The sequence below is a fragment of the Meriones unguiculatus genome, chromosome 11 (assembly GCF_030254825.1).
Source record: "Meriones unguiculatus strain TT.TT164.6M chromosome 11, Bangor_MerUng_6.1, whole genome shotgun sequence".
Classification (NCBI taxonomy): Eukaryota; Metazoa; Chordata; class Mammalia; order Rodentia; family Muridae; genus Meriones; species Meriones unguiculatus.
In genome coordinates, this window is record NC_083359.1 from 51,035,663 (window position 1) to 51,061,237 (window position 25,575).

The 25,575-nt window shown below is 43.3% G+C and overlaps 1 protein-coding gene across 1 annotated transcript in view; it reads right to left on the reverse strand.

The window, feature by feature from the left end:
* Positions 1-25,575, reverse strand: part of Parn (poly(A)-specific ribonuclease) — a 154,116-nt gene that overhangs the window by 31,095 nt on the left and 97,446 nt on the right. The window contains exon 22 of the mRNA XM_021650819.2: positions 3,266-3,434. Coding sequence (XP_021506494.1) covers positions 3,266-3,434 — 169 coding nt within the window. The remainder of the gene's footprint in view (positions 1-3,265; positions 3,435-25,575) is intronic.

Here is a 25,575-nt window from a genome sequence, read left to right on the forward strand (position 1 = left end):
ACACAGGCCACCGATTGGGTTGGAGCCACTACTGAGTGGTCCTGAGCTCCTCTGCAGACACCTGAGCAAAGGGAAAAAAGGTGGAAGGAAAATAAAGTTCCTAAAAGCTGGAGAGAGAGAGAGAGAGAGAGAGAGAGAGAGAGAGAGGAAGGTTCAGAGCAAACTAAAACAATGCTGGTGGCCAAGAAGCAACAGGAACAAAGAAAGGGAAACAAGGGCAAGAGCTGCCAGCCACACGTGGGAACCAGGGTAGAACAAGGTGCACAGAGCACAGAGTGGAGGAGGGCGAGGAGTCAGTCACCAGATAGAAGGTCTGAGAATAGAGTAAGGGGAAAGAGCAGAAAGGGCCAGCAAGTCTGCTGTAGTCCGTCCATCCCTATCTCCTCCTCTTCTAGTCTGAAGCCACCTACCAAGCGGGAGCATGACCGTGTGGCACACAGGTCGGGCTGCCTGATGAGACTGTATTACCTCTGGCATTCGGGGCCTGGGAACAACTGGCAGCAGTGAGATTCCATGTAGAAAGCCACTGTGGAAGGAGCTCCAAGGAACAGGGCACCACACAGTTGTCAGTGGCCTCTAAAGGATTTCTCCGAGGCGGACATAGAGAAGCCTCTGCGGGAGCTGGGGTTTGTGTTTCCTATCGTCCTCATTGTGGCCAAGAACATCCCTGCTGCTGGGACCTCACCCACTATCCTTTTATGACCTTGTCATCTTTGATAAAGCACGGACACCTCATTCCCAATAAACATAGGTCTGTAAAATAAAATTAAAAAAAATTTAAAGAACTACTGGGGTTGATTGTGTCAGAAAGATTGGCCTGTGTTGACTGGTACAGGAACACTGTTCACAAAACAGTCAGAACAATGAGGAACTTTAAGGAGGCTGTGGGGCATGAGGTCAGTCTACAACTAGGGATGGTATTTCTATCATATCATATCATCATAGGATGGTATTTCCTGTGGGTGCAGGAAAAAAATTGAAAATCAAAATGTAGGAAACAATTCCATGTATAATGTATCAAAATTATAAAACTTAAAATGTTAAATTATTAAAGCATTAAAATTATAAAACACAAACATGAAAAATATCTAGAAGGCCACTGTAAAAATTGAAACTATTAATATAAAGTTAAAGAAAGAAACAAAGGAAGACAAAATTCCTGTTTGAAAAAAATAACAAAGTTAGAGCCTGGGTGTTAGCTGGGTTTAAGAGTTGTTAGGAAGCTGCAGAAATAAGGTAGTTTTGAAATTGCATTAGCAAAGAAATAACTGGAGAAGAGACGGGAAGAGACTAGACACAGGAAGGCCTGCTTTCTTTTCAAGATGGCAAGCCAAGACTTTAGTGGGCTTTCTGCTTGGGGTTCTACTTTAATTTTTATTTATGTATATGTGTGTATGCTTGCTTGTCTGGACATGCATGCAATGCCGATGAAGGCAAGAAGATTGCATCAGAGTCCCTGAAACTGGAGCTACAGGTGCTCTGAACCCTTGAGCCATCTCTTCACCCTCCCTTGTTTTGTATTTTTTTAAACAAATGTTATTAGAATAACAACCATGCAGCCATATGGAAAAAAGTAAATTTTACCTTCATATACTCATCAGTTTCTCTCTACTGTGACAAAATCCTGAAGAAAAGCAACTTAAAAGGAAGAACGATCAAGTTTCTGTAGTCGGGTGTCTGGAGTTTCAGCTACGGGCTGCGTGGCCCATGGTGGCACAGCACAAACAGCAGAAGCACTTGGTGGTGTAGGGCTCACATCATGGTGGCCCAGCAAAGGGAAAGGACACTGTCCCAGCGTCTCCTTGAAGAGTGTTCCCCTAATGACCTACTCCCGCTAAGCAGGCCCTGATCCAGAAAGATCAACCTTCTTCCCCCAGCATCACTAGGGGAGAGCAAACCTTCATAACATGAGTTCTTAGAGGGCACTGAAGAACTATTTCATGAGATAAGCAGAATTCAGTTGAAATGGATCACAACCCAAGTAGACAAGCAAAAACAACAAACCCTTCTGAAGAAAACCTGAATAAAATCATGACTACCTTAGGGTAAGCAAACATTTTTAAGGGGGGGGGGGGGGGGGGAGACTAACTAACTAACTAACCATTAAAAAAAAAAAGCCATAAACAGATCATCATCACAACGCCAGTCACTTTTCTGTTGTGATAAAATACCAGGACTAAGACAACTGATAGAGAGCTAGTCATGGTGGCCCTTGCCTATATCCCAGCACTCAGGGAGGCAGAGGCAGGTGGATCTCTGTGCGTTCAAGGCTTAAAGCTCAACAGATACATAGATGCCATACAAATACATAGATGTCAACAAATACATAGATCCCTAAGTCCACAATCCTAGTCTTATTTACTTACTCAAGAGAAATGAAAACATGCTGACAAATTTTTTTACACATACAAACCATCCAAATGTCTACCAAGCAAAATAAGTGCCGTACACACACACACACACACACACACACACACACACACAAAATAGTACTCAAGAATAAAAAAAGTTTAAAGTTAATACACAGAAGACTAAATCCCAGAAATAAGCTTTTGTTTTTTTTTTTTTTTAAGAAAAGGCAAACACAATACTACACAATTCCACTTCCAATCTTTTTTTCTATGTATGTACATATCTGCTTACTTATTTTATGGTGCTGGGAATGAACTTGAGGCCTTGGACATTGTAAGTCAAGGCTCTACTACCTAAGACACACACACAAACACACATACACACACACACACACACACACTCACACACAGAGCAGTGTGACTAGCTACCTGGGAGGCAGAAGGTACTGCGCATCTGGGAAAAGGAAGAGACTACATGTCAGCAGGAGCAGCTCTGATCTGACCTCTAACTGCGTTGCTGGTCAGCTCATTCAACCTCCACTTCCTCACTCCTAAAGTAGAAAAGAATACATCCTCCCTACTTTGATGGTATTGTAGGGGAGTTAATGGGAAAAGCTGGGGTCCATATAAGCTCTCAAATGTAAGAAACTGGAATACTTGTAAGCCAGTGCAAAATTCTAACACTGAAGAAGTCTGAATTCAGAACAACCTGGGCTATGTGGCAAGACTATCTAAATAAACAAAGAAACAAACAAAAACAAAAAAGGAAGGAAGAAGTAACTAATAAAAAATTAAGCAGTTACTTACAATATTATACAAAAAAGTTAGGGAAAAGGTATTTTCCTTGTAAGAGTCAGTACTTAAAACCATCAAGGACCACTGCCAGGATGACTCAAGCCCCAGCAGGTGCTTACCTGTTGCTGTGGTAACAGGGGCCTGGCACACGGGGTCGCTTTCTGTCCACCTCCTTCCAGCTGTCTTCTGTCCACTTTCTCTTCACCTGCTTGTCCTCATGTTTCTTTTCTACATACTCAGCATAGGTCTGGATCCGATAACTTTCAGCATACTTGCTGGTATTAACAGCTACAAGAAAGAGAAAAAGTCTTCAAAAAAGATGAAGACAGCACTTAGGAAAGGCAGCCTGTGGTGGTCTAAGGTCCCCAGCCCAGAAGCTGCTGGGTCTCCTTACTGTTGCTCAGCTTCCCATGCTTTGTAAGCTGCAAAGTACTGCAAAGATGTAAGTAAAACACTGACATTCTAGGTATTTACGTCTAGTAAGACAGCTTGAAAACTTTTCATTTTCAGAATAAGAAAGTGAAAACAAACATTAGGGTGGTTTCGGTTTGTTAGTAGTCCTGCTGAAAAAAGAAACAAGAAAAACTTCAATTCAAAGATCTCTCTCTCCCTCTCCCCCTCTATCATTCTTTCTATTCTAAACTGGGGGGATAAATGTTGGGAAAAGAACCCACAAAATAGTAAAAGACCAGCCACACAAGACCACAAGCATACTGGTGTGAATACTATCAAAACAGCTCTGATACATGTTATGTGCTCCACGTTTCAGAGATGCTCTGTTTAAGTTTCACAGTAGACCCCTGAGAGATGAATTGTCTTTAAGGATGAAAAACAACGGGCTGGGAAAGACAGCTCATTCAGTAAAGTGATTGCTTTACAAGCATGATGACATGCGTGCATATGTTTGTACACACACACACACACACACACACACACACACCAAGAGCAGTGGCATGTGCCAGCAATCCCAGCAGAAAGAGAGTGGCAGAACATGGGAAGCTTGAAAGCCAGCTAGCTTAGCCTACATGGTGAAGTTCCAGGCCAATAACAAACCAGACACAAACAAGGGTGGAAAGTACCTGAAGACCAACACCTGAGACTGTCTTCTTACAGTCCACCCCCAACCCACCTATACACAATGAGAAACAATGTCACAGAAGTCTGAGGTTTACTTACAGGTTACTCTACCAAGACTCAACACCAGGTTACCCAAATGCCGGGGCCTTTCCTACTGTTCTGTGCCTCAACTCAGGAACTCTACAGTCTTGGACATTTGCCTTCACCCTCCACTTTTAGAGACCACCCTGGTTCCCTACATCGCACATCTGGCTATATCCTGAAGGTACAAATAGTAGGTCAGTTATTTTTGTTTCTGAGTTTGCACTGCTGAGCACAGAACCTAGCGCCTGGAGCACCCAAGGCAAGTGCTCTTCCACTGAGCCATGTGCCAGCTCTGGTATTCCAAACCCATGCTGTTCCTTTCCCTGAGGCAGGGGATGGAACACGGTAGCAGTTAGAGAGTAAGGATGGATGAATGGTCTGTCCTGACTGGCTGGCTCCATCATATATGTGGTTTGGGCACTTTCCTTGCCCACTGTCACCACCAGTAGTTCTAACACTTGCAGGAAGATATTAGGACCTGACCATGCTGTCAGGGGCACCAGCACCATGATGATCAATGTTGTATACCTGCACCTGGCAGAGTTCATAGTAGACACATGAATGGATACATGAAGGCAGAAAGCAGCTGGGAGAGATGAACACATTGTCGCAGGGTACCCCAGAATTGGATAACGGGCCAGGTTTGGTGGTACAGGTTCACAATCCTCGCAGGAGGCTAAGACTGAGGGGTGACAGCCCACTGCTAGCCTATGCTCCATGAGTTCCAGAATAATCTGGCCTACAGGACAAGACCCTGTCTGGAAAAAGAAGATATAAAAGAGATTCCCATATACCAGGGAACTTAACCCCAAGGAAAAGGAAGCAGATGCGACACATGTACAAGAACTGACTTTTTAAATCTTAAAATGGACTTGACTACACTGAGCACAATTGTTTGTTTAATGTCTGACCTGAAATATTTGGACACCTGAATACTAAAGAAAGAGGGATGGAGAAGGGCTCTGCCAGTCAAGAGCCTGCTGCATAAGCATAAGTCTGGGTCCTCAGCCCATGTGCACTACCCTCGGCACTCATGGGTTAGTGTGCTTCTGTAACCCCAGCACTGGGCATGGGCATGGGGACAAGCAGATCATTGGCCAGCCAGCTTTGTCAAGTTAGGGTTTCAGGTTCACGACAGGATGCTATCTCAAAGGCATAGTGGTGGAGGAAACGCCTTTTGCTGATGTCCAGCTTCCATTCCACACGTGAGTACCCACATGCACATGTGGACACATACTAACAAGTACTCCACCCACACCCCCCTATGGACACCACCCATTATATATATAAAGAAAAGGCTCAACTTCCTCAAGACATACAAAATCTTACTAAAAGGCTTATTGTACTTTTCATAGTTTAAGAAGAAAAACACCTCAAAGTATTGCTATTGATGGAAGTTTATTGAACACTGAACAAAGACTGACCAGTCAGGGCCATAATCTGGACTCAGGAGCCAGACTATGACACCAGGATATTCCTAAGGCAGGTTTCTTAATACAGAAAACCATAACCACGTAACAACCAGGTAACCAGGTGTAGGAAGCAAGGGGTGGGAGAAGTATTACATCACTTTAACTAGCTAAACATAATTGATTTTGATTCAAGTATATTGTGTATCTAGGTATCTAGACAAAGCACTTTAAGCTGACTGGCTGGGATTTAGGGGAGAGAACACTTGTAGGCTTTCAAGCTTTCTGGGAGTAGGGAACATAGCAGGATGTTGCAATCTTTATCTCAAGCAAAACATACATTTATCATCTATCGCTTTATTCTAAGCTGCAAGTATTTATTGAAGCTCCACAGCTGCCTAAGGCTTCGCAGAAAGCATCAGAGCTAGTCTGAAACCAACACATGAGAAATATGTAGACAGATATTTAAAAGTGAATTGTATCCTGAATTGTATCCTGGTCTCAAGCATGTAGGCCGAACTTGAACTTAATTTCACCTTATGATCAAAATGGAGACATAGAGGCAAAGTGGCTTCTGATAAACTAACGGCTATAGCAGGTGTTAACAGAGGAGCCACAGTTATGCTACGAATTAACATAGGTCTCAACAGGGTCTACACAGTTTAAGCAGGTTACATCAGTATTAGGGAACTTTCATATCACACATCTCCCAAAGAAATGACAGGGATTGTTAGCAAACCATGAGCTCACAACTACAGGCTCCAAGTCACAGCAGCACACTTTGTAGAGAGCTGTGGTGGAAGTCACCATTGGTGTGATGGTCTAGCACCTCAAGCGTGTCCCAGCAACCAATGAGTGAGGCTCTTCTGGTCTCCCTAAAATTCCCTTTTGGTTGGAAGGTGTTTTCAGAGCACTCACAATAACCCCCCTCTGGGTTATGTGCATTTCCAAGGAGAAGAGCAGGTTCACATCAGCATCCCCATAGTGGCCAAGGTGATGACAGGGCCAGGGGGCAGCAAGATGGTGTGCTTGGTGGTAATTCCAACCCCAACCCCCAACCCCACAGATGAGCATCTCCAACATTTTCCTAACAGATAGGGAACACAACTGAGCAGGTTGGAATCAGGGTCACTTGAAAGGGAAAGTACTTAACAGTCCTTTCTACTGCTGGCTCACATGGCAATGATCTACCAGTATTCCTTCAAGTCTCCACTTTGCAGGGCCTTTAAGCTAGAAGCCAAGGTCTGGCTCAGAGCCATGCCTCTGACAGATGACTTAGCAAAAGGAACTGGCCATCGCCCCAGCCCTTTAGCATCCAGCTTGCCTGTTCAAGGAAGCATGTAGCAGGCTGCCTGGTGACACTAGCCTCGTCCAGTTAGTCAGGGAAATGATTTAAGGCCTCTTTTGCTCCCATCACTTTGTCAAAGCTGATGGGACACCAAACACATTGGGAGCCTGCCATGTCTCCCTGTAGATACATGAAGTGGTCCTCATATAATAATCTCATATCTCATGCCCAGTCTGTTGCCTCTTCACACAGATAAAGACATGAGTGTCAGAGAAGCTCCACAGCTGCCTAAGGCTTCGCAGAAAGCATCAGAGCTAGTCTGAAACCAACACATGAGAAATATGTAGACAGATATTTAAAAGTGACATTCTGTCTACTGTGCATCTGCAGGCATTTAGTTTACTGAGGTTGACAACTGTCTTATAAAATCCTATATTATGAGTTCTAATGAATTCCTTAAAATGTTGAGTTTTCCTTTTAATTAACTTTTTTAGTTGGTGTGTTGAATAGTTTTATGTCAACTTGACATAAGCTAAAGTAATCTGAAAGAAGGAAACATCAATTAAAAAAAAGTCTCTCTAAGACTGGGTTGTAGGCAGGCCTGTAAGGCATTTTCTTAATTAGTGATTGGTGGGGAGGAGGGCCCAGCCCATTGAGGGTGGGGCCATCCCTGGCCTGGTGGTCTGGGTTCTATAAGAAACAGCTGACAAGCCATGTGGGGGCAGGCCAGTGAGCAGCACCCCTCCACGGCCTCTGCATCAGCTCCTGCCTAGGTACTTTCCCTGCTTGAGTTCCTACCCTCACTGCCTTTGATGATGGAGTATGATGTGGAAGTGTAAGCCAAATAAACCCTTTCCTCCCCAAGCTGCTTTTGATTATGGTGCTTCACTGCATTAACAGAAAGCCAAACTAAGTCAGTATACAAAATAACAGGATTCATTATGGTTTCCTTATGAGATTTGAAATTTTTTTGTTAAGAACCTTGGAACCACGGGGACAGCTCAGGAGGTAAAATAACTGGAACATAAGCATGAGGATCTGAGTCTAAATCCCTAGAACCCGTGTAAAGCTGAGTGTCTGCAACCCCAGCGCGTCTCTGTCCAGAATGGAGGTGGAAACAGAAAAATCCCAGAAAGTGTCGGGCCAGCTCGCCTGACATAATGTGGTAGTGATGAGACCCGGACACAAACAACCAAGGTTGACCTCTGACCTCCACAGGTGCAGCTGTGGCCACACACACACATGAACGCACGCACGCATCACACAATTTTATTGTCTGCCAGATGTAGTGGCACATGTCTCTAAGGAGAATCCTTCAGAAACAGAGGCGGGGAGATCACCTAAGATTCAAGGCCAGCCTGGTCTACATAGTTGAGTTTTAGGTCAGCCAGGATTGCACAGAAAACAAACAACAATAAAAGCAAAAAAAAATAAGCAAATTTATTGTCAACCAAAATCTCTCCAGTTGACAAATATATTTATATAGATTCCTTCTGAAATTGATTATAGATTGACTGCAACTCCAGGGAAGAAAATCCATTTTAATTAAATACTGCAAGAATTAAAATGAAAACAGTTTTTCTCTCCTCACCAAAAAAGCCAGACCAAACAAACAAACCAACCTCTGCCAGGCTGGTAGTGCACACCTGTAGGACTCAAGAGAATGAACCAGCATTGCCATGAGTTTGAGGTCTGTGGGGAACTTGCCTTACCTGCTGGGAGGCCTATTCTAAAACTTTTATTTAAAGCTAATCAAGCCAAGTGTAGGTAGGAGTACTGGTCCATGCCTATAACCCAACATTTGGGGAGTCTGAGAAAGGAAAATAACCACAAGTTCAAGGCCAGCCTAGGCTACAGCATGAGACCCTGTCTCAAAACAAAAACATTTCAGATATAAACAAACAGATCAATGCTATAGAAGAAAGAGCTTAGAAATAAAATTCTAAATTTGTAGGATGTTGATTTTTTGACAGACCAGCCTAAAAAAAAAAAAAAAAAGAAGAGCTGGTAAATGTGTATATACATAGGAAAAATGAAATCAGATTCACAGTTATATGGGACCAAAAACCCCACTCCAGATGTGAAACTTAAATGTCAAAGGCAAACTTTGAGAACTTGAAAAGAAACCTTAAGTAAAAGTATTTCTGAGTTTCACAGGAAGGGATCTGTGAAGATATAAAAGGCCTAAAAGAGAAGTCAAGGACAGCAGCTATGTTAATACCAAAACTGCCACCAGAAGACACTGTAAGGAGAATGGAGGGAGCTGGGAGAAGACATCAAGAGTCCGGTGGCACAAGTTTCCCACCAGCAGTGGAGGAGGGTTCCCCTTTCTCCACAACCTCTCCAGCATGTATTGTCTCTGGAGTTTTTGATCTTAGCCATTCTGATGGGTGTAAGGTGAAATCTCAGGGTCGTTTTGATTTGCATTTCCCTGATGGCTAATGAGGTTGAGCATTTCTTTAAGTGTTTCTCTGCCATTCGATATTCCTCTGCAGAGAATTCTCTGTTTAGCTCTGTACCCCATTTTTTAATTGGATTACTTGAATTTTGCTGTTTAACTTCTTTAGTTCTTTATATATACTGGATATTAGACCTCTGTCAGATATAGGGTTGGTGAAGATCCTTTCCCAGTCTGTAGGCAGTCGTTTTATTCTGAGGACAGTGTCCTTTGCTTTACAGAAGCTTTTCAGTTTCATTAGGTCCCATTTATTGATTGTTGCTCTTAGAGCCTGTGCTGTTGGTGTTCTGTTCAGGAAGTTGTCTCCTGTGCCAATGAGTTCAATCAATGTAGATGCTGAGACTTATGGGCAAACTTTGGGCAGAGTGCAGGGAATCTTAGGAAAGAAGTGGGAAACAGTAAGATCTGGAGAGGACAGGAACTCCACAAGGAGAACAACAGAACCAAAAAATCTGAGCACAGGGTTCTTTTCTGAGACTGATATTCCAACCAAGGACTATGCATGGAGATAACCTAAGACCCCTGCACAGATGTAGCCCATGGCAGTTCAATATCCAAGTGGGTTCCATTGTAATAGGAACAGGGACTGCTTCTGACATGAACTGATTGGCCTGCTCTTTAATCACCTCCCCCTGAGGGGGAAGCAGCATTACCAGGCCACAGAAGAAGACAATGCAGTCACTCCTGATGAGACCTAATTCAAAGCAAAGTGTACAGGTCAGAAAACACAGTGTCAGCAGGCCACAGGAGTCCTCAAGGGCCAAAAGTCCTTTTTACCACATCCAAAAGCCAGGAACAGGGAGAGGGGAAGCAATCTAAAACTGCTTCACTGGCAATTGCAGGATGACCGCATGATAAAATTGAGAACACACATGGACAAAGAACTAGATCCATCTTAGTAATGTAATTTGGGTGGGAATGCAAGCCCCAAGTCTGTCTTACCAAGTTCAAAAACAAACATTTACAAGCCACGCATGGTGGTACAAGCCTCTAATCCCAGTACTTGGGAGGTGGAAGCAGGAGGATCAGGAGGTCAAGGACAGGCTAAGCTACATACCAGGTTCAAAACCAGACTACATGAGGACCCTGTACCAGACAGACAGACAGATGGATGGCTGGAAGAGAAAAACAAAACATGAATGACCAATGTGAATTTTAGAGAGAGGTGACCAACAAGAAATCATGAGGGGAAGTCAGAGGAACAGAAGGCAGACATGGTTTCCTAGCAACACCTTCCTTCATTCTTTGCTAGAAAAGTGATTTCATGATATCCATTTCATTTTATAGAAACAGAACATACCGTTTGCTGTCTACCTTAGCCATGTCCAGTACATGTTGTTTACATCAGAAAGTATCTTTAAGACTAGCCAAGTAACATGTTTCCATGTCCTCAGTGATCTGAAGGTAAGGCCCCTGGCCAGCTCACAGGTGTCAGCGAAGCATCAAGTAGTCTCCTTGGGCAGCTCAGCAAGTGTGCAGTCTGCTTCTTAGATGTTGCAGTCAATGCGGAGAGGTGGGAGTTGGAAGGCAGACACATCAGCCATGGTGAGTGATACACCACAAGTCCTACACTGTTTAGACAGCTAAATGAAGCCACTGTTCTCAAGGGCTGGGGCTGCACTGTGGCCACCAGAAAGAACTGTTTACTGGGTACCTAGCTAAGCTCACAAAAGCCTGTAAACTCACAGGTGCCCACCCTGAGGTACCAGAGGTTACTAGTGCTTAGGATAAGTTCCAAAGTGAAACTCACAGTGTGTGTGTGTGTGTGTGTGTGTGTGTGTGTGTGTGTGTGTGTGTGGTACACACCCTGCCTATCGGTCGAGAAGGATATTCTTCTGCCTTATTCTCCTCAAACAAGGATCTCTAAATAATCCTGGAACTCTTCTGGCAGTTTGCAAGTCAGTAATTACCTCATCTTTGTCCTCCATACACATAGTGCTGGCATTATAGGCACAACCAGCCATATCTGACTTTTTACATGGATCTGAGGATTTGAATTCAAGTCTATAGTTGTACTGCAAGTGCTTTTATTCACTGAGCCATCTCCTCTTGGCCCTTGAAGCCTCTATTCTTTCCAAGGTCCCACATGCTCTATAGGATCCCAGACAGTGTTCTTGGAAGTGACATGGTGCATCAGTCTGTCCACCCTTCCACAAAAATTCTGTATAAGCACCCTAACAAGTGACTCTGGACACCCTGGAGAGGTGTGTGTGTGTGACTCCCTGTGCTGTGACTCCCTGGAGAGACAAAGGCTAAGAGTACCCTCTGCCCTTTGCCAATGGGCACTGCTCAGTCCCTTACTGCTGCATCCTGGGCCTCGTACCACAATGTTGCCACTGTGGCTTTGCTCCCCACATATGGATGGATGACCAGGCAGACATTCTGTGTGTCTGCACACTTAAATAAGAACATATTAGACAAAAAGTCGCCTCATGTTTCACAGAACTCAATTACACCTGTTCCCACTCAACAGAGAGGAAATGGAAGGATTCCCTTTGGATTCTGTAGGAGGGCTGACTCTAAAACCTTTAAAGACAAGAGGAAGAAGCCAAGGAAACACTGGTCACTGGCTGGAGAGAGGCTGGAATGAATATAATAGCAACATCTAGTTACTTCAAATCTGCCCATGGTCAAAAAAGAAAACCAGAGGTGTTGAGGTCGCACAGGCTCAGATTCTAATCCTGCTCCATCTTAATTTGCCTAAAGTGAACTGCCTGCCTCACCCAGACTTGTGTTTTTTATTCACAAAATGGGCATTTATTCACCTCTCAGCATACGGCTTGAAACAAAGCAGGTGCCTAAGTAAGGAGGCATTGTTCTTAATCCCAAAGTACACAGTTCCCCTCAAGGCACACTTACCATGCTGTCTATTCCTGCAGGAGCGTGGAGGTGGTTCAAGTCAGAAAATAGCCTGCTGCACCAGCTCTCAGACCCCTGAGGCTGACTAAAAGCGAGGTGTAAGAAGCCACTGCCTCGGTGAACAGAGCCTTGGGAATACTGCACTGACTTGCCTGGTGCTTTCCTTGTCTTTTTCTTTTAAATGGCATGGTTAGTTTCAAGTGGAAAAGTCAACAAAAACAAGTAAAGAAAGCTTCCAACATCAAGCACTTACAATATGTTAAGACCTGTACAATATTTTACCAACAATCGACTTTTCATTTGTTCACTTCCTTGCCTATGCACTCATCTGGAGCTGGTCCTCCTCTGTAGCCCATGCTGCCTGGGACTCCCCGTGATCTTCTGACACCTCAGCCTCAACTGAACAATGGATAAATTGTGATACATTTACAGAATGACTACTACTCAGCTATTAAAAACAAGGAAATCATAAAATTTGCAGGCAAATGGATGGAACTAGAAAAGATTGTCCTGAGAAGCAGAAAGATATACATGGTATATACTCACTTATATGTGGATATTGGACATATAATATAGGACAAATATACTAAAATCTATAGTTCTAAAGAAGTTAAACAACAAGGAGGACCTAGAGAAGAGGCTTAATCCTCGTTGAGAAGGGCAAACAAGATAGACACTGGAAGCAAGAGAAGACAAGGAACAGGACAAAAGCCTACCACAGAGGACCTCAGAAAGACTCTTAGCCAGCAGGGTATCGAAGCAGATGCTGAGACTCATAGCCAAACTTTGGGCAGAGTGCAGGGAATCTTATGGGAAAAGGGGAGACAGAAAGACCTGGAGGGGACAGGAGCTCCACAAGGAGACCAACAGAGCCAAAGAAACCTGGGCCCAGGGGGTCCTGAAGAGATTGATGAATCAACCAAGGATCATACATGGAAAGGACCTAGACCCCATGCTCAGATGTAGCCCATGGGCAGCTCAGTTTCCAAGTGGATTCCCAAGTAAGGGGACCAGGGCTGTCTGTCTCTGACATGAACTCAGTGTCTGGCTCTTTGATCACATTCCCCTGGGGGTTGCAGCCTTGCCAGGCCACAGAGGAAGACAGTCCTGATGAGACCTGATAAGCTATGGTCAGATAAAAGGGGAGGAGGACCTCCCCTATCAGTGGACTAGGGGAGGGGCATAGAGGAAGAAGAGGGAGGAAGGGTAGGACTGGGAGGAGACGAAGGAGGGGGCTACAGCAGGGATGTAAAGTGAATAAATTGTAATAAATAATAAAAGTTAAAAAAAGAATAAAACTAATAAGAAGGGAACTGAAGGGAGACAGCTATGGAGTCACAGAAGTTCCACACAAACTGCAAACAGGACAGCTTTGACTCTGATTGCCATGAGTAAGCCTATCCAGCTACCACCATGAAGCACTCCATGCTTCCTGGTGTCCCACACCATTCTACTAGAGACAAGAACCATCTCTCTAGCCTTGCAGGGCTCCACACCTGCATCAAGCTGCATGTGGGGAAGTCCTAGGTTGTACAACAGCACCTAATACATTTTTCCAGAGCTTCAGGGTACTTATGAATAGTGCCATACCCTATGAAAACTGGAGAAATGCCACCACTCTGGCCTCAACACATGGCCACCCACCCACTTCCACACTATCGCAGACTCCTTTACATTTATCCTTGGCAGCATGAGAACCCATTTCATCAGGAAAGGAATGAGGGCTGGGTGTGGCAGCACATGTCCTTTTACCCCTGGCACTCGGGAAGCAGAGGGAGGAGGATCTGTGAGACCAGCCTGGTCTACATAATCAATTTCAGGACTGCCAGGGCTATGTATCTCTGTTAGGCCCCAAAGAAACTTCGGGCCAAGGCTCACTCAGTACCTGTGGCTCCTCCTATCACTTTCACCCCACCCTCTACTCTAAACCTGTCCAGCCCAGAGGCTGGGCTTCACTTCCCCCAGGTATTTATTCCTATATAAACTTACCATCTTAGCCATCCATTCTCTTGGTCCTTGGCTCTTGGCTCACTCCTGGCCTCTTTGCCCTCTTGACTCTCTTCCTCTGTGTTAGTATTTAGGCACTTGCTTCTGGGTTGCCTAGCAACCTATGATGTCATCATGTGTCACTGGCCAGGTAGCCACACCTGGCAGGCATGGTTGCTCCTTAAAAGGATCGACAGCCACTTTGTCTTCCTCTTGGCTCTTGCCCTCTCCCCTTTCTCTGTTAGGGAACTCCCTCTCCCCTCCCCCTACCATGTCTGGCTCTCTCCTCTCTCACTCTTCATCTCCATTTAATAAACCTCTTTCATATAAAATCTGCTGTGTGCATCATCGTTTTATTTGGTCCTAACACTCTCTTACTTCTCTCCCCTCCTATCATGGCCATGTTCAGTCTAGACCAGTGGTTCTCAACCTGTGGTTGGTGACCCCTTGGGGGTTTGAGCAACCATTTTACACCAACAGAAAACACAAATATTTACATTATGATAACAGTAGCAAAATTACAGTTATAAAGTAGCAACAAAAAAAAGTATGCTTGGGGTTCCCACAACATGGGGAGAGAGGGTCATATTAGGAAGGTTGAAAACCACTGGTCTAGACTCTTCAAGATGCGTCTGGCTGTTCTTGCCCTGATATCTAAATAAAGACCTTCTCCTTTCCTCAACCATACCTTGGACTGGTCATGTCATCATTTTCATTCAATCAAAACAAAACAAAAAAAGGAATAAAATCTCCTCAGATCAATGGTTGAAACAGTGACAATGACTTCATATGACATTATCTGAGTCACAGAGTTACACTCTCCAACAATGAGCACACTGGCATTATTTTCTCTATTTCACCACTACTTCTTATGAGGAACTGTGTGACCACTGCTTTACCTCACAGGAGATTGTCTGTACATTACACACTAAAAACCCAAAAGATTAGCAAACATGCTCCAAAGGTAATACCAAACACAGTTAAAATTTATTTACTTTTCCATCTTACTGCATCAGCCTCATAAGTAGCTGGAACTATAGGAGCATATCATCACACCCAGAAATTATTTCAGTAATTTTTTCTAAAGATAAGGTCTCATATAGTCAAGCTAGCTTTAAAACTTGCTTTGTTGCAGAGATGGGCCCAAAACTAGTAATTCCTTCAACTAAATGCTAGGATTCCAGGCCTGTACCAACAATCCCAGTCTAATTATTTCAATATTAAAGTCCCTTCTGTCTTGACACTAAGGACAGTTACTCTATACTTAGATCATTTTCTTTTCGATTACCAGATCACTTATGTATGTACTTCATAATCTTTGGAAGTCAGTTCTACCTCTTCATTTTTTTCTCCTTAAGCAGTTTCTCTGCAGACATCAAACTTAAAGCAGCACTTAGGTCTAGACCAGAACACAGTAAGCTGCTCAAAAGAGACACATCACACAGAGTGCCATTTCTTAAGCCATACACAAGTTTATATGGAGTAGGAAAATAAAGAAGGGAAAGAGAAGGGCAGAGGGAGGAAAGGGGGAGCCCAAGAGTCAGTAAGAATAAGCCTTTCTGTTGTTAAAAGCTTTTAAAGCAGTAGTTATCAACCTGTGGCTAGAGATGGCGGGGGTGGGGGTGGGGTGGTACAGTGTCAAAAGACCCAATCACAGGAATTGCCACTGGAAAACAGATATTTACATTACAATTCATAACAGTAGTAAAATTACAGTTATAAAGTAGAACATAATAGTTTTATGGTTGGAGGTCATCACAACTTGAGGAAGATTAAGAATCAGTTTTAGAGGCCCTTTGTAGGTCTTAAATGCTGAGACTCATAACCAAACTTTGGGCAGAGTGCAGGGAATCTTATGAAAGAAGGGGGTGATAGAATAGAAAGACCTGAAGAGGACAGGAGCTCCACAAGGAGAGCAACAGAACCAAAAAAATCTGGGCCCAGGGATCTTTTCTGAAACTGATACTCCAACCAAGGACCATTCATGGAAATAACCTGGACCCCCTGCACAGATGTAGCCCATGAAAGCTACATCCAAATGTGCTCCCTAGGAAGTGGAACAGGGGCTGTCTCTGACATGAACTCAGTAGCTGGCTTCTTGATCACATCCCCATGGGGGTGAGGGGGAGAGAGCCTTACCAGGCCACAGAGGAAGACTATGAAAGACAGTCCTGTTGAAACCTGATAGGCTAGGGTCAGATGGAAGGGGAGGAGGTCCTCCCCTATCAGTGGACTAGGGAAGGGGCATGGAAGGAGATGAGGGAGCAAGGAAGGGCGGGACTGGGAGGGGACAAGGGTGTGAGCTACAGTTGGGATACAAAGTGAATAAACTGTAATAAATGAAAAGTTAAATTAAAAAAAAAAAAAGAATCAATTTTAGAGGAAGGCAACAAGCTGAATCCAGAGACAACATGTTCCCGCAGATCCCTTGCACATTAAAAAAAAATCTGAAATGTCTTGCAAACAGGAGAATAAGAGAATGCTGTTTTGGGTTTTGTTTGTTTGTTTTCTAAACCACGCTTAGGGTTAGAATGAGGTCAACGATAATGGTGCCTGTGCTTAGCATGCAAGAGGCCCCTGGGTTCCATCCCCAGCAAAACACACACACACACACACACACATACACACACACACACACACACACACACACACACACAGTATCTCTCATACTCACATATTCTTTCATATTACTCTCATATACACACTCTCATATACACACTCTCACTGTCTTATATTCCCTCTCTCACTGTCTTACACAGACAGCAGTATTGCCATTGTTCAGCCTTCCTGTCTCAAACTGTAGGTATTTTTATCCACTTGAACACACAATGCAGAATCAACTAGTTAGATAACTAGATTGAAAGCCTAACACAGAGCTAGAGATATATAGACACAGATACCTGATACATACTAGGAAATATGATACTGCTATGCTTGGTACCTGAAAGTTCACAATGACCTCAATGTCCAAACCCTACAATGTCCAAACCCTCAGCATCAGTTAAGAAATTGAAAAACAACTGCTGGAAGCCATGCCTATACAACTGCTTTCTGACTGACAGTGCAGCATTTATGAACCTTAAAAGTATTCTACATTTTCTTCTCAGGAACTACTGCCATCTTCTGAATAATAACTCTCAAGTCCCAGAGCTAGTACATGTAACATAAGTAGTCTTCTTTTGTATATGTGCAGTGTGCATGTGTGTGCTTGCATGTTTGAGTGTGCGGAGCAACATGTGTGTTCCACAGTTAACATTGATATTAGGACTGAACCCAGAGCTTGTGAATTGCCTAGTCAATCTAGCTGGCTTGCCTCAGGGATCCTCTGTCTCTGCTTTCTGAGTGCTGAGATCACAGATGGCTAGCCACACCGACCCAACTTTTACATGGATTCTGGGAATCTGAACTTTGGTTCTCATACTTACACAACAACATGTTGTCATGGAGTCATTCTTAAACATGCTTAATAAATGAGTTTACTGACACTGTCTTTATACAGCATAAAGCTGTGGTTTAAAGAAACAAATGAAAGCTGTACAGTAGACTGTCCCCTGTGTGGGTGAAAGCAACATTCAGCCCCCCCCCAAAAAAAAGGACAGGAATATGAGGGCTACAACCAAATCTCCATATAAAAGTCAACCTTGTAGCAAGGATGAACATGACTACAAATTCTAATGTTACCATAGACTCCATAGTTTTGAATTAGAAATGAAATAGTTCTGACTATCGGACTTTGTAGAGGCTTCACCGCCCAGTGGACTCTACAATGCATAAATGAGAACAAGAGAGACAGCAAATGTCAAAGCTCAGGCAAAGACATGACAAACACAAAACATAAAATATAACACCTAGTGGAATCCAGTTTATCTCCTATCCCAGCATGGACAGCCAACGTTAGATAATGGGCTGTGTGAAGAATGAGGGAAGAAAAGCCACCAACTCTCACATTGCCAGGCCCAGTTCAGTGTTTCAGAGGAGTGCCTTAACAGGCAGCACTAGAATACGCCACATCACTCCCCACAGCTCCCAGCTGGCCTCAGCTGGCAGGGCTCAGCCCACAGCCACAGGGCACAGAGCTCACACAGCCGGGACATGCTCTGTGAGAGAGGGAAGCCAGGCGCAGGGTGGGCCACTGCCATTTCCAAAGGAACACAAGCACACCAATGTTAGGCTCTCGAGGACACGTGACTATGTACTGTTTCAATTATTCTCTTTGTTTTGTTTTTGTTTCAATTATTCTTACCACTTACATTTTTTTTAAGTTTTGTTTATTGGAGACAAGGTCTTGCCAAGTAGCCCTGGCTAGCCTGGAACTTGCTACGTAGACCAGACCGACCCTGAACTTGTACTGACCCTCCTCAGTTCAGGGATTATGGATGTGTGCTCCATTATCTTGAAAATTAAATTTTGACCCCATCAGGATTTAAAGGCTTTAACAGAATCCTCTTGGCAGGACTGGGCTTACAGCTACCTGGTTCCTCTTGCTCGGTCACCTGATTCTACCTGAACTGAAGTGCTAATCCTGGCAGTTCTGCAACAGAACTTAAAGGCTGGAGCTAACAGGGCACACAAGTGTGGGAGACTCAAGCTGACAGCTGCCTTTAGTCAATACTCACTGTGAAAATTCTTTTAAAGGTAGTTCAACAGAGAAAGACAGGCATCTCAGAGAGACAGTGAATATACTTCTCTCATATACAAAAAGACCACTTGCATGTGAGGCCACATTATTAAACCCTCAGGTGTGCACACAGGCTACAATTAGCAGGCCTTACACTATCAAAGGAGCATGAGAATTGACTTTCATGTGGAAAAGCAGGTCCACGTCTCATCTCTTCTCCACTATACTCCAGAAACACATTCACTAAGTGGATGGACAAGCGAAGCCAGTCCCACCTCCTCAAAATAATCACCCAAAGCAAGGACATTCAAACCCACACATGGCCATCTGTTCTCTACTGAAGAAAAATGCCCTCAAAGTGGCTGTCCTCTCATCACATGGGTTGCTCTGCTTCCTATCAGCCATATTTGCAACTACTGAAACCATTGAACCACCAAGCTTACCTTCCCATGGAGTTTACTGAAGATATGGGAGAAGTTAAATAATTAATCTGATAATTTAAAACATTTTAGCACTAAAATAATATAGAGCAGCAGTTCTCAGCCTGTGGGTCACAATCTTTGACAAACCTCTGTCTCCAAAAGTATTTACATTGATTTACAGCAGCAAAATTACAGTTATGAAGTAGCAACAAAAATAATTTTATGGTTGAAGTCACCACAGCATGAGGAACTGTATCAAAGGGTGGAAGCATTAGGACAGTGGAGAACCTTGCTCTAGAGGAACATTTACAAAATTTGGAGAAGAGTTTAAATAAAATGCAACCTGAAAAGAAACTGCAGTGCATTCCTCTTCTTCCATCCCCAACCCCTTTGTTCACTGCTCCCCTGCTAGAGCTACTTAGAACAGCATCTTGCCACAGACGCACCCAGCAAGTATTAACTAAATAAATGGACAGGTCTCCTTCTGGCGCACTGAAACCCTTAGGAAGAGCAGAGGCCCTTCGCCCCTTTGGACAGCAGCAGGTTCACAAAGGACTCTCACAGATCTGTGAGGAACTCTGGGAAGAGATCACTGCAGTATCCAGTCTGCTCAGAGGCTAAGAGCAGCCCAAGCAGATAGGGTGTGTTTCTTGAATTCAAGTAAGCTGCTGACTGTAAGGCAGGATGAGAATCCTATTCCTGAACATTATGAGTGCTTTAAAGTAAGGCTAGGATTTTCCTGGCCTCGGTCTGGGCCCCTGACTAGGTAAGCTTTGGACAAGAGATGGCTGAAAAGCCAGTCCCTGGGCTGACATGTGGCTACTGAGCAGCTGGAGCTGAAGGCTCTTACTCTTGCTTCTAAAGAGAAATGGTTGGACAACTTGCCATGGCCCTGCAGATAGTAAGGAACTGGAATACAAACCCCAGCAGCAATACTCTGCAAGAGAGTTCAAATGACGGCTCCTCTCCTACTAGCCAGCCAGTACCTCCCTAGCATGGAACAGTGGTAATAGCCCATCTTTGAATGCAGCTCCTTTAATAGATGTATCTACTGACTGCTGGACAATGCTCTATGTGAGGAAGGCCTTAGAGACCACGTCCTTTATCTGTAAAGCTCCTCTTTTCAAAATGATTTCATGAAAAACAATCTGAAGTGAAGGCTTTTTTTTTTTTTTTTAACACAATGTTAAAATAAATTGTTTAAGGGGCTGGAGAGAAGGCTCAATGGTCAAAAGTAGCTACTGTTCTTCCAGAAGAACCACATACAATTCTCAGCACCCACATTCCAGTCCTGGGGGATCTGGCCTCCTTGGGGCATCAGGCATGAAAATGGTTCTCCCACAAGACACACACACACACACACACACACACAAACTCTTAAAACTTGTTTGAAATTAAAATATATTTTAAGACCCACAAAAACCAATGTTTAGTAGTAGAGGAATACCTATGTTAAGCTGGTTACAGCCATTACAAAGTAAGCTTTTAGCACAGTACACACAGATAAAACCAGCAGAGTGCACACAGCTACAGTATTGCACTGAGAAGAAAGAAGCGGGGAGATCAAAAGCTTGAGACCAACATGGGCTACAAAGTGAAATCCTCCCTCAAAAAAAAAAAAAAAGTTTCTAAGGGATAATAAATGATCACTTCCGCAGCTAGTCACAGGTATCTGGAAAGGGAAGAGGTGATCAATGGCTACCCCAAGATCACATCACTGACTCATTCTGAGACACCAGCTGATCACAGGCAACCTGTTTTCTGCTTTCTAGGTCTGAGAACACACTCTAAACAACAGCTTTTGCCTCTGAATACCCTAATTTTCAGATCATTCAGTTAGCAATACATTTACTGATATGTCTTTCCTGTGTGTGTGTTAATTTATCAGCCTGAAGGTTTTTAAATTTTTTTTTTTTAAAGCCTGACTTCATGGCATTTAAGTCCCAAAGGTAAATACTAATAAAAGTGTGGAAATACAGGCACAGTGCTACAGGGAGACAGAGGCAGGACTGAAATGCCAAATCCAGTGGTCAGGGAGAGAAAATGTAAGCAAGCGAAAATACAGCAAGAGCTGAGTTTCGGACAAGCCAGCCATCATTTTCCGGGGAAGTGCATTCCACACGATATTTGGGTCACAGTTATTTTAAACGAAATCTGGGAACCCTACATACTAGCAATACGTTTGGCACCTGCGCCAAATTCATCCTTCATGGATTAAAAGTTGAATGTTTCTAAACAGGACACCAAAAGTCAGAACCCAAAAAGCAGTTTACAGTTGTTACTATGGAGAAATGTAAAGCTTCAGTGTACTAAACAGGCATTACGTACATGAGAAACCCAGAGTATATATGCAACATACAAAAACTAGGACTGATCCAAGCTTCCATCTGGGGAGGGGAGATCCACAGTTCATAGTTGCTTTAAGGACATTAGAATAGTGAGTAGTATCTAATAACAAATAGCTCACTTTTAGAATGAATAACAATCACAACATAAGCACACTTAGAAAACAAGAAAAATGCTGGGCATGGTGATGTATTCCTTTACTTTCAACACTCAGAAGGCAGGGGCAGGCTAGCCTGGTCTACATAAGTGAGTTCCAGAACAGCCAGAGCTAGGTAGAGACCCTGTCTCAAAACAACAACAAAAAACCACCACCACCAGCAAACAAAAACAAAACCACATACCATTCGTAATTAAACTCTTGAAAATAACTGTAATGTCTGTTTTGGCACAAAGAGTTGCAGCCCGGATGACAAAAGATGTTTTGAGTGATTGTCCTCCAAGTCAAGCAACCAGCATCTTGGGGAGTTCAGCTGCAACCCTTATAGAACAATAACCCCAACTGGGCTTGTTGGCTATTTACACCACTTGGAGGGGTGAAAAGGGCAGGAGACCTCACCCAGCCTCTTCTTACCACCTGCTGTATGGAACCCTGTCTTAACTGCATGCGGCCTTGGGAAGGGAGTACAGTATACAGGCTGCAGAGGGTTAGGGGTGGGAAGTTACTTGGTAAAGGTTTTTTGGGTATGTCCCATTGCAGGAAAGAACACCCACACCCCTGTAAGTGACTCCCACCCTGTTCTCTGTAAGGAAGCCCAGTAAACTCACTGGTTACCAGAGTGAACTCTGGTGAAACTGTTCATTAGTTTATCATTTGGACTTTAGAATGGGTAGACATCACCCCTCTCAGAATTTTAGGTAACTGAGAAACAAGTACTCAAGAGAATCACTCAAATGGCACCTCTGAATTTAAAGACTGGAGATATAATGAAAAAACCTGAGGCAACCACAGCTAAATTATCAAACAAAGCAACCACACAAAAGGCCCAGGATGCTGTGCTTTGTGCTGTGACAAGCTGGTTTCACCCAAGCAGTGCTTATCCTGAGATACACCGGCCAGAGGGGATATCATGAGTCAACTGGAAAAATCCAAATCGAAGGACAACTGTCTGAAGCTTTCAAAATAATGTCACCCTTTGGGCTGGGGTTATAGCGCCTGTGAAGTCATGGTTCTAGCTAAAACTGGGTCATAAAAATAAGCATCCAAGTAGGGGGAAAATTAAATTTACCACATTCATTAAAAATTCTACTTTCTTAGCCATTCTGATGGGTGTAAAGTGAAATCTCAGGGTCATTTTGATTTGCATTTCCCTGAAAGCTAAGGATGTGGAGCATTTCTTTGTTTCTCTGCCATTTGATATTCCTCTATTGAGAATTATCTGTTTAGCTCTGTACCCTATTTTTTAATTGGATTACTTGATTTGTTGCTGTTTAACTTCTTGAGTTTTTTATATATTCTAGATATTAGCCTTTTCTTAGATATAGGATTGGTGAAGATCCTTTCCCAATCCATAGGCTGTTGTTTTGTTCTGAAAAGAGTGTCCTTTGCTTTATAAGAGATTTTCAGTTTCATGAGGTCCCATTTATTGATTGTTGTAATGTTGATGTTCTGTTCAGGAAGTTGTCTCCTGTGCCAATGAGTTCAAGGCTCTTCCCCACTTTTTCTTCTAACTGAGTTAGTGTGTCTGGTTTTATAATGAGGTCTTTGATCTGCTTGGACTTTAGTTTTGTGCAGGGTGATAAGTATTGATCTACTTGCATTTTTATACATGTAGATATCGAATTAGACCAGCACCATTTATTGAAGATGCTATCTTTTTCCACTGTATGGTTTTGGCATCTTTGTCAAAATCAGGTATCCATAAATGTGTGGGTTTATTTCTGGGTCTTCTATTTGATTCCATTGATCCACCTGCCTGTTTCTATGCCAGTACCATGCAGTTTTTATTACTGTTTGTCTATAGCACAGCTTGAGGTTAAGATAAAAAACTCAAGTGACAACACCTGCTAGAAAGGGAAACATGCTGGTGGGAAGGTAAACTTGTACAACCACATTGGAAATCAATCTGGCGCTTTCTCAGACAATTAGGAATAGCGCTTCCCCAAGATCCAGCCATACCACTCCTAGGCATATATCCAAAACACACTCAAGAATACAACAAGGACATTTGTTCATCCATGTTCGTAACAGCTGTATTTTGTAATAGCTGGAAAGAACCCAGATGTCCCTCAGTTGAATAGATACAGAAATTGTGGTACATTTACACAATGGAATACTACTCAGCAACTAAAAGCAAGGAAATCATGAAATTTGCAAGCAAATTGAGGGAACTAGAAAAGATCCTGAGTAAGGTATCCCAGAAGCATAAAGACACACATGGTATATACTCACTTATAAATAGATATTAGACATATTATATAGGATAAACATAATAAAATCTGTATACTTAAATAAACTAAGCAAGAAGGAGGACCCTGGGTAAGATGCTCACTCCTCATTCAGAAAGGCAAATGGGATGGAAATCAGAAGAGGAAGAAAACAGGGAACAGGACAGAAGCCTACCACAGAAGGCCTCTGAAAGACTCTACACTGCAGGATATCAAAGCAGATGTTGAGACTCATAGCAAAACTTTGGGCAGAAAGCAGGGAATCTTATGAAAGAAGGGAGAGACAGAAAAATCTGGATGAGACAGGAGCTCCACAGGAGAGAAAAAAAAAATTTGGGCACAGGTGTCCTTTTCTGAGACTGATACTCTAACCAAGGACCATGCATGGAGATAACCTAGAACCCCTGTACAGATGTAGCCCATGGCAGCTCAGTGTCCAAGTGGGTTCCCTAGTAATGGGATCAGGGACTGTCTCTGATGTGAACTCAATGGCTGGCTCTTTGATCACCTCCCTCTGAGGGGGAAACAGCCTTACCAGGCCACAGAGGAAGACAATGCAGCCACTCCTGCTGCATAGGACCTCCCCTATCAACAGACTTGGGGAGGGGCATGGGAGGGATGAGGGAGAGAGAGAGGAATTGGGAGGGGGCTACAGCTCATATACAAAGTGAATAAACTGTAATTAACAGAACAAATATTTTTTAAACTAAAAAAAAAAAATTCTACTTTCAGCTGGATCGGTGGTGTACACCGGTAACCCCAGCACTCTGAGAGTCGGAGGCAGGAAGATCTCTTTGAGTTCTAGGCCAGCCTAGTCTACAGAGCAAGTTCTAGGACAGCCAAGGATACACAGAGAAACCCTATCTCTGAAAACCAAAAGAATTCTACTTTTAGCTAGGCAGCAAGAGTATTATCTATAAAAGAAAAATGCCCTGAAAATCATAATAAGAATACTGGTGAGTAAATTGTGATATGTCAGTCTAGCATATTACATGTAAAATATTTTCATAGTTTTGAGAAAATTTCTGAATAGACTGATGTGAAAAGTGAGTTTACAGTTGTACTTCTAGCATCATCACTGTTGAGTGTGTAAGGCAAACATGGAGGAAGCCATGACGGCAGCACCATTCCTTCTGCGTGTGCCATGCTTCTTTGGTGCCTGTGTATGTATGCTTCACAGCTGTCTGGTTTGTAGCTCTGTCTGCGTCTCTTATTCATTTACTTGATGCTGGAGGCCTCAGCACTCAGGCACAACAGGCAAACACTATCACTGAGCTTCATAAAAAGGTCATTTTTATTTATTTCATTATTTTGTTTGCTTGTTTGTTTTTGAGATAGGGTTTCTCAACAGAGCCCTGGAACTCACTTTGTAGACCAAGCTGCCCTCAAACTTGCAGTTTGTCTGCCTTTGCCTCCCAAGCACTGGGACTAAAGGTGTGCACCACCACACCCAGCTAGAAGGTCATTTAAAAAAATTTTTTTAGATTAAATAAATTC